Genomic DNA, 16,881 nt, shown 5'->3' on the forward strand with positions numbered 1-16,881 from the left:
AGTTTTTATTTTTTCTTTGATTCCATAACATTTTTTCATAAAAGTAAGATTTAAGCACACGGTTTATTTACAATGAATGTCTTCAATAGGTTTCAACTTAATTGATTCATTTGTTTAAGAGAAACCCTTGAAAAACTTTTATCTGCTAAGTCAGTAATGCCACGCCATTGCAGAAGTGGTGCTCAGCATTTCCGCTTGACAAATTTTTCTCAGGATCTCTAAAAATTATTGTATTTTATATATTATTATTATATTATTATATATCAAATAGGAAATGGGATCATTTTTAAGGACGTCTGAAAAAAAATTTTCCAGCTGCAACGTTGATGGCGCTGCATACGTTTTCTTGTTATAGAATTTTGGCGCGATATATCACGTGGTCGTGGCGGTGGAAGTGTAAAGTAGTTGTCTTTTATGGCCATTCTGTTCTTTATAAGTTTAGTTTCAGTGCTGCTGATAAGTAATTTTATTTACTTTTTCAGTTTTATTTTAATTTAATTTTAATTTTTCGTTATATTTATTCCAAAATGGGTAAGAACAGCGTCTTCTTTTGATTTAAAAGATAAATGTAAAAACACTTTGATAATTACATTTACTTATGCTTTTAGCTCTCAAGCCTACTGATTGGACTGTTGATTACTTTTTGAAAAATAAATCTGACTGTATGAAAGATTTAGAGAATGCTGATGCATTGAATGAAATCCCTTCTTTGAATTCTACCAACCTGGATTATCTCAATGATGGTCAACTTGTTCATTTTCGAGGAATGATACAGGATATGTATAATCCTGAGTATTTTCTTCAAAATTATCAAGTAATCAATGAACAAACTGGCAAAAGCAGTATTAGAAGTGGATTGCTTATAGATAGAGCACACTGTGAGGTAAGGCAATGTAAAAGCTATTTTGTAGTTTTTATTTCAATGAAGGTCTTAAGGAGCACTTGGAAACCCATGTTACATTATTAACATTCAGGTCAGTGCAAGACCAAAATAAAATTTGACTTAAGGTTACTCCAGGTGTGGGATACTTAAAGTTTAGTTTATTCCATGTATGCTGTAACCAACAGCTTTATCAAAGTATTATTATTTATGAATGTTATTATTTCTATAATTGTAATTTGACCTTATTTTATGGCAGTCTTATGAAAAAATTGAATTTAATTCGGATAGTACTGTAAAATCAGAAAGACAGGTTTGGATAGTTATTTCTATACCAGGATTGAATGATTGGGCTAAGGAAAGTCTTAAAAATAGAATGCCTATTGACGTACAGTCTACAAAATCCAATGTTAATAAAAGTAGTAAAAGAGCTTTAGATGATTCAGAAGAACCAATGGATTGTTCAGAACCACAACAAAAGAAAGAAAAAGCATTGGATAATAATGCAGAAGTTGGATCTTTGTATTCAATGGACAAAGAATCAAAGAAACCACAACTGGTTTCCAAGGATTACCTTCTGAACTTTCCTATACCAGATAAAGATGGAAAAATTTGTATAGTAAAAGTAAGTATTGAAAATTGATATTAATATCAGACAAATCATTGAATTAATCTAATGAAATTATGAAATTGTTTGTTAGTCACACAAGGTTAGTCATTATATGTATGTTTACTGTATAGGTATACCAAAATATGCCTTACAAATTAAATCAAGTTATTGATATAATTGGATTTTTATCACTGGATCCTACTTTGAGTGAAATTTATGATTCTCCAAATATGACTGAGCTAGAACAACAAATTCATCATCCACCAGCTTCTATAGTTCCAAGATTGCATGCAATCAAAATTATTGATGAAAAAAGCAAATACATTGTGGAACAAACTAATATTTTTTCAAAAGCAGAATGTATAAGAGAAGATTTAAGAAGGGTGTTAAGTCAGATACTTTTTGGAGATCAAGTTGCTGCTGATTATTTGATTTGTCACTTGATTTCATCAGTGTATGTTTTATAACATGCTTTATTGCAATATTTACTATAACTATTACATGCTTTTTATATTTTAGGTATCTTAGGCAACCATCTCTCTCCCTTGGAGCATTTTCTATTAATATAACAAATTTTCCAATGAAATATAAGGATTTTTCAAAAGATTTGTATGAAATTTTAAGGCAAATTGTTGAAAAAAGTCATTTAATAGATATGACATTAGGGAATCTCAACAACATGTGTTTCCTTCCAAAGTATATAAAATTTAAAATTGTCCATCAAAAAGTATAAATTTGGAATTTAACGTTATCTTTTTTACAGAAAAGACTATGAATGTGATAGATTAACAAGTGGAATTTTACAGCTTAGTAAAAATACTCACTTGATTATTGATGAAACAGGTCTAACAGCTGGCCAAGTCACAGCTTGTGGAAGACAAAACTATAATACTATTAATGACTTAATTATATTTCAAAAACTGCCATACGATTTTAAATATTACACTATGGATCATGAAACAGACATACCTGTTTTAATTTTATCAGAATCGAAATCATTTGTATCTGTAAATTAATAATAGTATTGTATATCTATTATCGTTTTATTGGCATTTTGCAATAATAGTTTCTATTTATTGCAGTGTCGACAGCAAATAGTTTTAAAGCCAGATCCGGAAACAGTTAAACTTTATCCGCATGTTCTTGAAGCGGCGAAACAGTATTTGAAAGATGAAAATCGATTAACAGATATAAGACAGTACATAAGTACACTCAAGCATGCAAAGTTTGATTTTACAGAAGAAACGTCTGAAGTGAGTATGGATGCAACAAACTGATTTTGTTTGTATGATGTTAGAAATTACATTAAAATCATGCTCTCGATTGTAGGTCATACAGGATGATTTCGTAAGGCTAAGGCATATATACAAGAAATTTACTCCCGACGATTTACATTCATTAATGGTTTTATCACGACTAATGTCACTATCGCATGGTCTTAACGTTTTGAAGCCTGATATGTGGAAAAGATCTTTGAAGTTGGAAATGGAACGATTGAACAGGTTATCGAGACGTAGATAAGTTGTTAATTTTTTAGGATTAATTAATATAATGGGTTCATTTTAGAATACATTTTTATTATCACTTCAATATGATACTTTTTTTGTTTCCTATTACGGTAATTTTCATTATTTACAAATAATTATAACTTTACGCTCTTAACAAATAGAGGTATCTCGTAACACTTGTTATTCAAAACTAAATATTATCTTTTACTTGTAAAGATTGAACTAGTTTTGTTTTTCTTCTATTTGTCAATCAATGGTTCTTTCTATTAAAAAGAACACTGAGACATATTTTAACCCATTTCGTACCAAGACGACAAAAATTTTACTGAGTTTTCAACGTCATAACTGTTTAACGAAATGCGTTAGAAAAAAATAGCGAAGTATAATTTCCGATAGTTTAAAGTCTCCTTTTTCGAAAGCCGTCATTCAAATTAACTTAAAATTTCTTGGAAAAAGTTATGACGAGTTATTCACCAAAAAACATGAAATATTCAAAATTTTTCTCAAAAAATGTCAAATTTTAAACATGGAAGAGTAATATTAACATTAGTATTAATATTAATATTATTAATATTATTATTTAATATCAGTCCGATTATTAGAAATGCCTTAAAGAGTGACATTAGTATTTGCCCTTCAAAATGTCATTGAGATTTTTCCGAAATTTAAGATGGCGGATAATAATAATAATGGAAATGTACCATTTACAAAGAATTATACGAATTTATAGATTTGTTATAGGTTTTGAACAGCATTTTCACGTCGCCATCTTGAATTTTAGAAAAATTTCAATTAAATTTCGACAAAAACATGTTATTGATACAATTTATAATGACCGTAATGATAAGACACTGCTTTTGCATAGAAAAATATAGTATAAAGAAATCCGCGTTTTTATGATTTTTTTCACTTTTAGGACGCCATTTTGAATTTCGGAAAAATCTCAATGGCATTTTGAAGGGCAGATATTAATGTTACCCTTTAAGGCATTTCCAATAATCGGGTTACCCTCTTTCATTTTTAAAATTTGACATTTTTTGAGAAAAATTTTGAAAATGTCACGTTTTTTGGTGAAAAACTTGTCATAACTTTTTCCAAGCAAATTTTAGACTCATTTTAATGATGTCATTCGAAAGATTAGACTTTAAACTATCGGAAATGATACTTCACGATTTTTTTCTAACGCCTTTAGTTAAAAAATTATGGCGTTGAAAACTCAGTAAAATTTTTATCATCTTGGTACGAAATGGGTTAAGTAATTTTAACAAAAAACACAACCCCATTTTTTTCAAATTACGTTTATGTAACTTACATCTAATTATGCTTGGACGGAAGTGCTGCACAGATTGAAGTGCCCTGAGTGCTTTTATTTTGTTGCTATTATACAATCTTAATTTATTTCTATGATATCATTTGTTTTCTCGAGTTATTGAAGCTTTCAAAATGAAGAATCTGTCCGTGCGCAATATTTTACAATGACTTGCAATAATTGCGACGTTCATTAATTACTACTTAATTTAAGTAAATAGTATATCATACTTTAACTGTGTGTATACAAGCATAAGATGCTGTACAAAGCGATAAATATTAAAATACTTCTCAAATAACGTTCTCTCTGTTCAACCTAACAATAACTAAATCAAAACTCAAACCTCATGATTTACTCAAAATAAGTTGTGTAATCTTAAATCTAAAATTAATCTTTCCTCGTCAAGAGACTTCACGCTTTTATGTGTCCCGTTTCATCAAGACATGCGTCGTCGAGAATTCTCTGAATTGCGTCAGCGGTTTTGGCTGTACCAAGCCTAGATTCACGATCTTTTTGCAGAAGCTCAAGACCTTTTTTCGCTGCCTGCGCGTACCTCTTTGATAAAGCAACTTCTCCTTTGGCGCCCGGTATGTGCCCAGTATAACCAACAATTGGCGGACTTTCAGCTGTTACTTGATTGTCTATGAATACGTCAAATAATTATTAGTCTTAATTTTTTCTCATTTGACATTCGAAAGATACATGCAAGTTGAATCATGTTCCCTCTAGTTTACATGTGTCAGCTTACTGGCTTATGGCATATGTATAATAAAAACTTAATATCATCATGAATTTGTTTTTCTTTGAGATAAAGACTACATTTGATTGATAATGTTATCTTTCCAAATTAAGTTAATCAAAGTTGGTGACACAAGCGGAAAATTAATTGGTTTTATTATGTACAAAAACTTGCATGTATCAAAAAATATATTCTACATAAATGAGAAAATGGATATGGTCTTTACCTAATCGGTCATGATTCATAGTTAGAAATAGCTTAATTCGATAATTTTTAGTATTTCATATTGTAAGCTTTATTCGACCTATTTTTTACGTATTTTTGTCGACTCTTAATTCTGTCTGTAAGTTAATGTTAAAATAACAAGAATTAGTCATTTAATTAGAACAAATAACACAGAAGACAGCAATTCAGTGGATAATTATGTTGCTTTAACGGTGCAAAAAAATGAACTCTCTCGACACATATATTGTATGTACAATTGGTAAGCACGACACGCAACATTGAATGATGATCGTAAAATAACAGTTCTCGACCACCAAAAATCGTGATTGGAAACGGTAACACACAAAAAAAATGGGTATTAGAAAATTGTTGCACTCTAATGTTGGTTTTGTCGATCTTATTTGGGACTGAAACTATAACAACGATCGAAATAAAAGTTATCTTACTAACCGAAATATTGCCTCTTCCGACTGTGTCCATGATCGATCTCAATGTCTACATTGTCTGACCTAACTCGAGACAATAAATTTCTTGGGTCCGTCCTTTCGGCATGTGCTCGCATTGCATCCCTTCGTGCTTTTAACTTGTTTTGTGCTTCACGCCACTCAACTGCACCTTCCTCTACTGCTTTCATGAACGTTAAACCGTATCGGCTATTGAAACCGGGTATGTAACCTGTGATTGATATTTTTAAAGATTTTAACGTTCTAAATAAAGGATTATTAGTTAAGACCGAGAGTATACCTGTGTAACCTAAAATGTAAGGAGTTTTGTACACGTAGGCATCTTTTTTCCAATCTCTTCTGATATTTTTTTCGCGTTTAATTGGAACTAAATTCTCTTTTCCAGAGTTAGGTCTGTAGGGGCCAGTCTTTAAAATTTTTTTCTCCATAAGCTCCTACAAACAAATAAGTCATTTTTTACAGGTTGTTTTAAAATGAAGAATTCGTCCAAATATTTACTTTCATAATTTCTTGGGTGCAGGCTCCATATCGTTTTCCAACTCGGAACTTCAGTGTTGGACAGTGTCCGGTGTACCTGTAACACAGTTCTTTATCATTATGTATAAGAATTCTAACTATAAAATATCACAATCAAATTACATCACTGATTTTGTTTATATTCTTTCGTACGTCGATATCAATGTTGTAAATTATTTATGCACAAATAAGGCATTCGATAAACATTACAAAATCTCTTATCCCAGCAAATTGCCAATTTATCAATAATTCATTGAATAAAAGAAGAATCAAAGTCAATACATAGAAGCGATCTCGTGACGGAGTGCAATCCTCGATAGATTTACGTATTAACGAACCGCTGGCACTGCGCGGACGTTCGAGAGGTGGAAAAAAAGCAAAAAAAGTGGGCCAGCGTCGACCCACAAAATCGACGCAGTAGAGCAGTTCTGTGTGACGGTCATGGTTGAATAGCTAGCTGGTACAATAGCTTTACATACCAACATGTTTTACTCTGTTTCATTTTTAAAAATCTATTGTCTGACTAGCTTCGACAAGGTCAATGACCGGGCAAAGCATTATTGGGATCGTAGCTCGGTTGCCCGGATTTTGAAAAAAACAACGAGGTACTTGGAGGCGACAACAGGATTTTTATATGTATTGGCTTTGTTATAAAAGTCTTACTTTATGATATTGATTTCAACATAAATCTGTGTTTTGAACGTCAATTGTACATTAATTAGTAATAGTCAGTTAGAACTATTCCAAAAAATACTCCAGTCGGACGATTTGATCTCATATGTTAAATGTTCCTGCTTGTTACGTGAATTAAAGCGCGATAGTTGAATTATTACAGTTATGATTGTAAAGTCTGGAATACCGAAAAACCTTTAGCAATAACTTGACTAATTTCAATGTTAAGCTGTCCTGGTACAACAATCAAATATTGCAGCAAACTCATCAAATAAGCGCAACACTCAACGCTGAAAATAGAATTTCCTTGGAAGCACCAAAAGTTTGACGGGCACGATGGAATGCTCGAGGATATAAGGAAAGCACACAGCTGCACGTATACACAAAGAAGAGGGATTGTTAACAGACGTTTTGATAAGAGCCGCTAGTTTATTTAGCGAATCGATATTGCGAATTGTCGGGCAGGTGCATCCCCAGCATTGGTGCTTGCCTTGCCTTGGCTACACGACGGGCGCGGGGATCTCGCGCATGAAGGCTAACTCTTGTGCGTGATTAAAGCTCGCGTGGTACTATGCCTTGCAGTCCACCACCCACGAGGGTGTAATGTAACGTGGTACCGTGACTGGTACCAGTCCATTCCTTTGTATTCCTCCCCAATACTATATATTTTGCTCTCAGTTCGCTCTCTCTCTCTCTCTCTCTCTCTCTCTCTCTCTCTCTCTCTCTCTCTCTCTCTCTCTCTCTATCTCTCTCTCTCTCTCTATTTTCAGCCTCAAGGGCCTTTTATTTCTCTTTCACTTTGTTCACAGATCTTGTCGGTTCTGTTGCGATGCAATTAGCAGTCGTTAATTGTTCCAAATGATACCTATACATTCGACCTGCCAATTGTTTCGTTGAACGATATTTGAATGTCAAATATGTTTCTCACTGTCGAGGCTCTGAGCGTTATTTCATACGATAATTTCACAAAATCTGAGTTACACTCTAAATTGCTTTGAGCGCTGCTGCTAGAATAAATCAACCAGATTTAGTTGCATATAGATTTCATCTAACCTGTTGGCATGTCACATTAACCGGTTTTTAACCTTTAAACCTCAATTATATTCGATAAAACTACAGTTCAATAAATCCAATGTTGATACGTTATTAAATCTATTAAAATATTTTTCACGAACTTCATTTTTACTTAATCTATACATTAAATATGAAACTTTTGAAATAGATTTCAAGTCCATAAATTATTAAACGTATATACTTATCAAACGGTTTATTAACATCATTAGTCTTCGCTTAAGTAATTTTTCGTTGTACTCGTTACATTGACCTGCTCCACTTGGGGAGTAAATTCCAGTTTTACTTGCATACGTATGGTCAGTCATGTGAACTAGTTCCATAGTACAATACGGTTTGATGCTCACACAAGAAAAAACGAGCAAAGGCTATAATAACAATTAGACGTTTGTGCACTGTGCGCAAAGTTATTTGTAATCGATATGCACTTCCTAAATATTAAAACTGAACTTGATGCGATCAATAAAGTTTCGAATGTTTCGAACAATTATTGGGTTCAAATAAATGAGTATTAATAAAATGAGTACATCCGTATTAGCTAAACAGAAGCGTACAAAATTTAATTTTTCGAATGTAACACGAGAGATTCAAACATGAGGTTGTTTGCACTGTGCAAATTTACTTTTTTTGACGTCAACGTCGTTTGGCGCATTTTTAGCGTTTACGCTTCTTCAGACGCTCTACAGTGCTTTTTCAAATAGGCAAGGAAGCGTTGCATCCGCCGTGTTTACCGTTTATACATCGAAAGGATAGTCTCTACATTTTTAAGTTATTTACGAACTTATTTCATGTGATCGAAACAAAAATTGAATTACAAATGATAATCAAAATCACCAATGAAGTAATATTTTCTCATAGGGAGAGCAATATTTACGGATTAACGGTTCTTCAAAACCGGGTGAGCTCAAAAAAGAGTTTTGATCAGTGTTTTCATGATCAAACCCGTATTTTTAAATAGTTAATGATAACGTTAATTTAATTGGCGAAGAGAACAAGTACAAAAGAATATTATTATAAAATGAATATTATTTTTAAATAATATTCACATACTCATTATTCGATTTTTATAAAAATGTAGAATGATAGATAGATATGAATAAATTCATTTTTCTTTACAAAATAATCACGGAATTCAAATTGGTTCGTTTACTGATTGGTTTATCGTGTAACTGCCAAATAGAACGCGTTGACTTGACAGAACGTGCGCTGCATAAGATTGTCATTCAAGTCTCCTTAGGGCCTATAAATACAAACCTTTCACGTTCACGACTATTATGCAATGCCTGAGCATATATGAATTACTACTCGCCATATTGTAATAGAGTTGCGAATTTTATCACCTACGTTACCGCGATAAAAGATAAGATAGATATTACGATAAACAAATATATTCATTGTACTGTGTCATTTGACTTTGTTTTTTCTTTAGGTGTTTTTTTTTTCGTTTGCATATTTTCAAACTTGGTGAATAGAAAACCATAAGACAAATATTGTTTTTCTAATTTGAACAAGTTGCTATGAAAGTAATTTTGTTGTAATAAAACAGATCATACCCCGGAAGATGAGCAATGCATCCTTGTTGAAAAAATTCCTGTTGTTGTTGGTCGGTAACGGGATCGAAAGTCATCTTCACAAAGCAAACAGAATACCTCAGCGGAATAAAAGACACGCACTATGATGCTAAACTAAAACGAATGATAAACACTCTTCGAAAAATAATAAATAAATAAATAAAGTAGCAGGTTGGTCTATGAAAACGTAAACTTCACATGTTTGGCAGGTGGACCAAGGGCAAGTTAATTTAGCTTAGTTTCAAGTTTGGCAGTTCAATGCTCGCATGGAGCGTGAACTCCGTGTCTAATGGACGAGCGCAGCAGCGCGACGGTACGGTCACCGCGTCGGCGCTCCGAAAAACACTGGAGGATAAACAAGTGAAACAAACTGTATATAGTCGGACCGCTTAGCGCGCGGCGCCGGTGAATGCGCGCGCGCGCTCCGCTCGCACACACCTCCGCCCCCTTCCTCCGTTTCTTCTTCTTCTTTTCCGGCGCACGTTCCCGCACTATTCGACGCGCCTCGCTTCCTCTGCTCTTGGATATGGCCATTTCTAATTGTCCGTGTAGGCGAGGTTGTAATTACTTTTTGATTGCTCCGTGGTATTGTGATTCACACTCGCCTTCTTTTTTTCGAATTGATTTGATTAGATAATGGCTTTATGAAGATTCTTAATGGGCAGTTATTACAATGGGATAACTTTATTTTTCTATTTTCAGGCATAAACGTAACATCTAACTGATATTGTTTGTGGTTACTGTGATCGGCTATTCGATGAGAATAGTCGGTGTTTCAATTATTTTCGTACGAGAAATTTCGGTATGTGTTAAGTAATATTGTCACATCCTTGAGCTTTGATCTGAAAAATCCGTTAAATCTACATTGCAAGACTATGTATCGATTCGATTATCACTGATTATTAAGCACAAGGTTTTACGCTCGTAGCCATAGTGCTAATAGGATTTTAGTAGTCAGTTTTATAAAAAAATGACGTATCATGAATATTTTGACCAAGAGATGACAATTTGTCAACCGTGCCAAAATGTTTGACTTTACTCGAACGTGACAAATCATTTATAACAGATGAAAAATCAGCTACGTCATTGCCTACGTCAATGAACGAAAATTTCATTTCCAAACAAAAGGATCAAAATATTTGCACCCTTACAAGCAATACCATCTAATAAGTTTACGTGTTAGAATATTTTAATGATGATTTATGAACTGAGTCGATGTTACACATACGAATATAATGATTATTCACATAGTCTTTTAAACAAATTTAAGTTGGTTTCTTAAGAAATTGCAATGTCATTTAATACGTCATTGCAGTGAATATGTTGATAAATGACTTAATTAATTGTTTGTTTGATTGTATACTCGGTAGAATATCAATGTCTGCTCGCTTTAGTAAGTGGAACAGTAAGTGGAGCAGTTGAACGTCCTGTACAGTAGATCGCCGAAACAAATGCAGTCAACATTGCGCGGCCACATTACGGTTTACAAATGTTACTTTTTAACTTTAACGCGCGCCTGTGTATACTTGACTCTTTTCTCTCAAGAGTTTCTTGTGAGCTTCTATCTATTTCTTGGCTGTTCTATAGGTGAATTTAATTGTATTGATTTTCGGAACAAAACTACAGAGAACTTTTTGGATTTTTATTATGGTCAATAAGGATTATTATGACCTTGTACCAATCAGATTATCGATTTCGAGACTGTATGATCAACTGTCATTGGTTGGAGAGATTATAAGTGTACCAAATTTGTAGGGAAGTTGATAATATTGCGTTTCTATGATATTTGAAAGCGTCAAACGCTGGAGATAGGATTACAAAATAAATATACAAAGCTTCGAGTTAGTATGCATTGTGTTTCATTGGTTTTTGCAAGACTAATAAACGAGCTTTCAAAAATTGAAAAATAGTCGCGAACGACTTGACCGACGGACTTGGAGATAAACAGAAAATGTTATCGATTTTCCTCCCATGAACGAGTACCTGGAAAGGGCGCGGCGAGTTACTGTGAAGGCAGCGCACTCTTTGTTGGTAATATGTACCAGCCATCGGTAAACCGGGGAAGCTCAAGAGAGAGCTTCTGGAAAATTCTAGAAGCCCGGCAGCGATTTCATTGCACACTTGATACGTGTCACTTGTGATCACGTGGCTTATAAATCGCGTAATCTGTCATCGTCATACGATAGATAACTCGAATGATATCGCTCAAGCAATAAAAATTATTGCATACTGCACCCCACGTGAATTGGTCTCTCGACAAGAACATCATTCGCATGATATAATGATTTTGCCTAATTTTCTCATGTATTTGATAGTCGTATAATTTATCTGGATTTTCATGTAAAAATGTCTATATTTCATTTTTCAGCCCGCTAACATTTTAATTGACAGAGCTTATTCCGTCTATTTCACAAATTTGATGCAATAATATTGGATTATTTAACTTATCGTGAAAACGTCCATAAGCACAATAGTTTCTTTTTTTGCAAGTAAATTTCACAAGAACAGGCCGTTTATCCAGCCTTGCGTATTCACCTGAACGATAACTACTTATCACCTCATTATTAAGAGTCATACAACGTTAGAATTATCTATTGGAATATTTTGTTTAGTAAAATAACTAAGTATAAATCAATAAATTAGATGATAGGACGTAAGTTTTCTTGATTATCTATATGCAATGCGCGCGCTTGAATTATTGATTATTTGCGTAACTATATACGATTCGGATTATTACAAGTTGTATCATACTTTAATGAATATAAACAATGAATAATACTACTGCGGCTGATTTTTATTTGTTGCTAATCGACGTTTTCTCGATGAATAATAACTTTAATCAAAACAATGAACATAATAAGTACTTTTATTTATAATACCTTATCTATATCGTATGTCAATTCTGACATTGTTGCTGAGTTTTTTTGCGCAAAAAGGAATAATCGATTCATTTCTTAATTAAATGAAGAATCTCAATGAAGCTTTTGATCATTTGGACTTGATGTTACAATATTTAGTTTTTTCCACCCCAATACAGCAAAGCACCTTTGATTGTAATTTTCCATTCACAATAACTACTTGTAATTATATTATCGGAATAGGAAGATCGGAGGTACGAATATTCAGTCAGTTGTATTTCGATACGATCACACTATAAATTGATTTTGTCATTAAGCAACGATTAAGTACATTACAGTTGTTTTTCGCAGTTCTTCATAGTGAATTTGGAATTCCCGGATACGTCAGGCACGGCATGAAAGTGCGTTGTTTATCCGCGAATCACCGGCGATACCCAGAGCGCATTTCCTGTTGTAGCGTATTTTTTGGCACAGGAAAAATGAAGGTTACAGCGATCATTTAGGGCATGGCTAATATTGTTTTATTAATCACTAAAGTTTGGAACTGATCACACTAGCACAGCGTTTGCCCGAAATTTCGGAGGTTCGCAACACTATTAGAGTATAAATATTGACACCATCCAATAAAGTACAGTGCGTCATCACTGTTTTTGCGATACATTTTGGCAGACCATCATCATTATTATTCGCAAATAGAAATAGGTCGTCATAAAAGGATCCACAGTCGTTCAATTAATCGAGAGCAGCGCTTATCGTCTGAAAATTGAAATAAGAAAGGTCACAGCCGTCGCTTGGAAGAAAGCACAGGATACGGGATGTGTAGAAGCAGAGAGACGCGCGGACAGGGGAGGAGCGATCGCCTCCTCGCGAAATCCACTGCAATCCAAACGAAATAAATCAACATTTGAGAGCTGGCACATCCATAATTGCAGTCACTTGAGCTTGATCAGGATAATCTTGACATTATGTATTCAGGCGAGCGACAAAGAGCAGAGCTCTTTCGCGAAATAGCTTTGCCCTCGGTCTCGTCAACTGCTAATAGGCCGGCCGGCATTCGGCAGATTGGCGTAGCGCGCGAGGCAGTTAATGCTCCCCTAGGGCAATCTAGAGAAGTTCGGACGCGTCGCAGCAGGCAGCGGCAGGATCATTCGCGCTCGCCGATGCAAGGTCGACCTTGGCGCACACTCGCACACGGACGGCTGCCGCGAGAACGCGGGGGTCAGCCTTTCATGGAAGAGGCGCGCTCGGCACAGCATGAAGGGTCGAGGGCACACGGACAGGGATGCTTGTATTATGCAGAGGGGAACAGCAGCAGCGCGCGCGCCACCCAAGATGGATCTACGGGAATTCCAGTGAATGAAGGGAGAAATAGGTGAGCGTGGCGCGGAATCGGCGAAGAAAGGCCAGCGACGAGAGACGATCCGCGCGCGTGCGGCGGTAAGCGCTGTAGGACACGTGAAGAGCGCGACGCTTCGGTGCGAAACCGCGCGAGTAGTTACGTATTGGCATTTGCGTCGTGGCCTCGTTCGAGACGCACAACTTGCCAGATTTCAAGTGCTCAAGCACATTTCGGTAAAAAAGAGGGTGCAGTTTGGACACTCGGCTATTTATTGTTCGTTACTCTTCTTTTTTTCGTTCTAATTTTTATTGTCGGAGCTAAAGATGCCATCATTTTTTGTTGTTGAAAAGCCAGTTTAACTAAAACTTACATCACTTTCAGAAAAGACGCGTGATTTTTGCGGTAATATAAATCAAGTTCCTGTGAGTTGTCGCTTGACAATATCTGTGTCAAGCGACACGAGAATCGTAAAAAATAAAAGATCAAAGAATTAATTCTCGTAAGTCAGGAATTGAGGATGAACCTTTAGAAAAAGGCAATAAAATTTACTCTGGTGTTCACACATATCTACGAGCTAGACTGACGAAGTAAAGATCAAGTGGAAAGAATGAAAAAGGGAACTGTAGTGAATAAAAGTAATGAGGTGATAAAACGTCCGCACGAAATATACGAGCTTGTCTATAGTGATTGACAAAGTCTGAGATAATTTAAAGCTGCGTTTAAAATAAGTCAGCCTGGCTATAGTGATTGAAAAAAAGTCTGAAATAATTATAAGCGCAGCTTTCGAGCTAAAAATACGATAAAACTATTTCAGACTTTCAGGATTCGAACACAAATAAAGTTTTACAAAAATCAGACCTAATATTTAATATCTATTCGAAACGCTCAGTGTCATATCTATATATACAAATAAATCCAACTTCTGTCTGCGTGAGCCTAATTTATTACCGTTCAAATCGTTAATTTTTGTTCTAATAAATTTAGCCGAAATTGGCCGCTGCTTGAATTTTTCACTACATCACAGACACAGTTTGATGAAAAAAAGTGAAAGGCTTTGGAAAAGGGATACATCAGTGAATTGCCTGTTAAAAAAGGTCGATGATGAAATTAATATCACTTTCAGCGATAATTTATCGGCGCGTTCATCCAAACGAACACGATGTAAACAGAAAATAAGATAAAATCGATGCGCGTGATGTATCTTTACACGGATACATGTATACGCGTAGATAGCAGATTTGCGTAGCAAAGCTCGTGTAAAAAAATCAATATACGCGTTTGCGCCGCAACTGCTCGCTAGAAAAGCTCAAAGAAAATGGTAAATTAACGCTCGATGAATAGGAGACTAGGCTACCGCGCCACTCTCCCTTTTGGGGCGCCCACGCGCGCACACAATCGACTGCCTGCGTGCCAATCCTCAGGAAGCCAACAGCGCGTGCAAATGCCGTAGCCGGAAATATCTTTCACAAAAATGACAGCGAAGTATTAAAGGCGCCGCTCGTCAGTCAATGGGAACCAGTGGCTTAGGTGAAAATCTATAGAAAAATATTTCCAAATGCCTTGGTGCGGTACTGCTGCAGTGGCTGGGCGATCCGGGTCAAAATTGCGCGCAGTAACCCGAACTAGTTCCAGGCTGCTACCGCCGACCTTTAGCTCAAGCTACGTTTATATCTGCATTGTCCTGTATTAACGTTTTTATTGCTACTTGGCTTTACTCGAGAGCTTGCGTAGCTTTTTTTGAAATTTAAAATATTTTTGAAAAAGATTAGGCTCATCTTCGCTTAAGTTATAAAAATTTCTTTACGTTAAGTGGAAACAAAGTAATTTCATACGAAACAGACATATTTTCGATAAATTTATACATAAGCTTTTCATAAAAGCTGTACAATTATAAGAGTGGTTAATTGCACTTTGCTTTGTTCTGAGAGCTTTAAGGTTCTGTCGGTGGTTATATCTAAACTCTACCACTGCACATTCAAGTACGAATATACGTATACAAATTTACTCACGTGAATGCTCGTGGGAGATTGAATAAAGTGGGCGTTCTATATATGAATTTTAAAGTAATTAGCCACTTGAAAAAAAATTTTGCCCCTTATCTTTTGCTTCCTTATATGAAAAACTGATTGTAACGAAATGTCTTCGAAAGGGAAAATATTGCAGCCGTGGAATAAAAGTACTTTGAAATACGTTTACAAAGTTTCAAGGAAGTTTTGTCAAAGGATGGTGACAGTTCACTCGGTTTATTGTTAAAAAATGATTACGTAAAATTTATTTACAAAAACAATGAAATATCCGTGTTTATTTTTATTGTCAAAAAGTTAAATTAAAAATGTCACGAATAACTTATGATTATTCGATAAAAAAATCCATAGTTGACGGAGGTCGGCAAAGCAGAGATTCCCCGTGAAAGCATAAAAAAGAGCGGTTAATTCAAATATGAACACGCCGCACTAAACTTCATAAGAAAAATATTTTCAGCATCTCGCGATAAAATAAGAGAAATAGTTGAAACATGCATACGTATGAATAGAAGCTCTGAAAACGAGAGTGAAACCGTGAAAAAAAACGCTAAAGTTTCCTTGGCGCACAAAAGAAATAGTCAAAAAGAAGCCAAAGATAGAGTGTCGGCACGCAGAATGAAAAGAGAACGATGTATAGGTAGGTACACATACAGGGAGCTGGCGGCCGCGTGCTGTCCCGGACGGCCGGAGAAAATACAATATCGCGCGCGATGTAAGTAAGAGAGACAGAAAATCAGAGGTCGAGAGTGTTGGAGAGCGAGAGGCTGAAAAATCAATGGCCCCGCTCTCGGTCGGCGCAGCAGCAGCCGCACACATGTGCACACGTACACACGTACACGCGGCTTATGCATCTACGTTTGTATAGGTGGCAGCGTGAAACACGCGTCTCGCGGCATCATCGCACCACCACATCGACATCGCAGGAAAATCAATGGTTATATGCCGGCGCGAGAGAGAGCGGGGGGCGCTATGACGTTGGCGTCCCGCCTTACGGTCAACCAATCAAATCGCGTGCAGCCCCACTTTGGCTAGTAGCGGCGGCGGCGGCGCCACCTCGACCTATACGCAGGCGGCCGTTGATCATAGCGAGCGCCG

At 35.6% G+C, this 16,881-nt stretch overlaps 2 protein-coding genes across 3 annotated transcripts; one reads left to right on the forward strand and one right to left on the reverse strand.

The window, feature by feature from the left end:
- The first annotated feature begins 395 nt into the window (after positions 1-395).
- LOC131667554 (mini-chromosome maintenance complex-binding protein) lies at positions 396-3,014 on the forward strand. Of its 2 annotated transcripts, XM_058941041.1 has the most exons (8): positions 396-531; positions 609-883; positions 1,140-1,505; positions 1,622-1,944; positions 2,010-2,186; positions 2,254-2,497; positions 2,573-2,743; positions 2,820-3,014. In XM_058941041.1, the coding sequence occupies exons 1-8, from the start codon at positions 528-530 to the stop codon at positions 3,009-3,011; spliced, it is 1,752 nt and encodes a 583-aa protein (XP_058797024.1). In that variant the 5' UTR covers positions 396-527; the 3' UTR covers positions 3,012-3,014. The 2 variants fall into 2 exon arrangements, with proteins under 2 accessions (XP_058797024.1, XP_058797023.1); XM_058941040.1 differs by lacking the exon at positions 396-531 and having other exon boundaries at positions 599-883.
- Positions 3,015-4,703: 1,689 nt separating this feature from the next.
- LOC131667556 (protein FAM166B-like) lies at positions 4,704-9,889 on the reverse strand. Its single transcript, XM_058941042.1, has 5 exons — positions 9,548-9,889; positions 6,234-6,309; positions 6,016-6,169; positions 5,722-5,946; positions 4,704-4,948 (listed from the first exon to the last, which is right to left on the reverse strand). Exons 1-5 carry the CDS (start codon positions 9,619-9,621, stop codon positions 4,719-4,721), a joined length of 759 nt encoding a protein of 252 aa, XP_058797025.1. The 5' UTR covers positions 9,622-9,889; the 3' UTR covers positions 4,704-4,718.
- Positions 9,890-16,881: the final 6,992 nt, after the last annotated feature.

Source organism: Phymastichus coffea, unplaced genomic scaffold (assembly GCF_024137745.1).
Source record: "Phymastichus coffea isolate CEN01 unplaced genomic scaffold, Cenicafe_Pcof_1.1 PCOF00068, whole genome shotgun sequence".
NCBI classification, from domain to species: Eukaryota; Metazoa; Arthropoda; class Insecta; order Hymenoptera; family Eulophidae; genus Phymastichus; species Phymastichus coffea.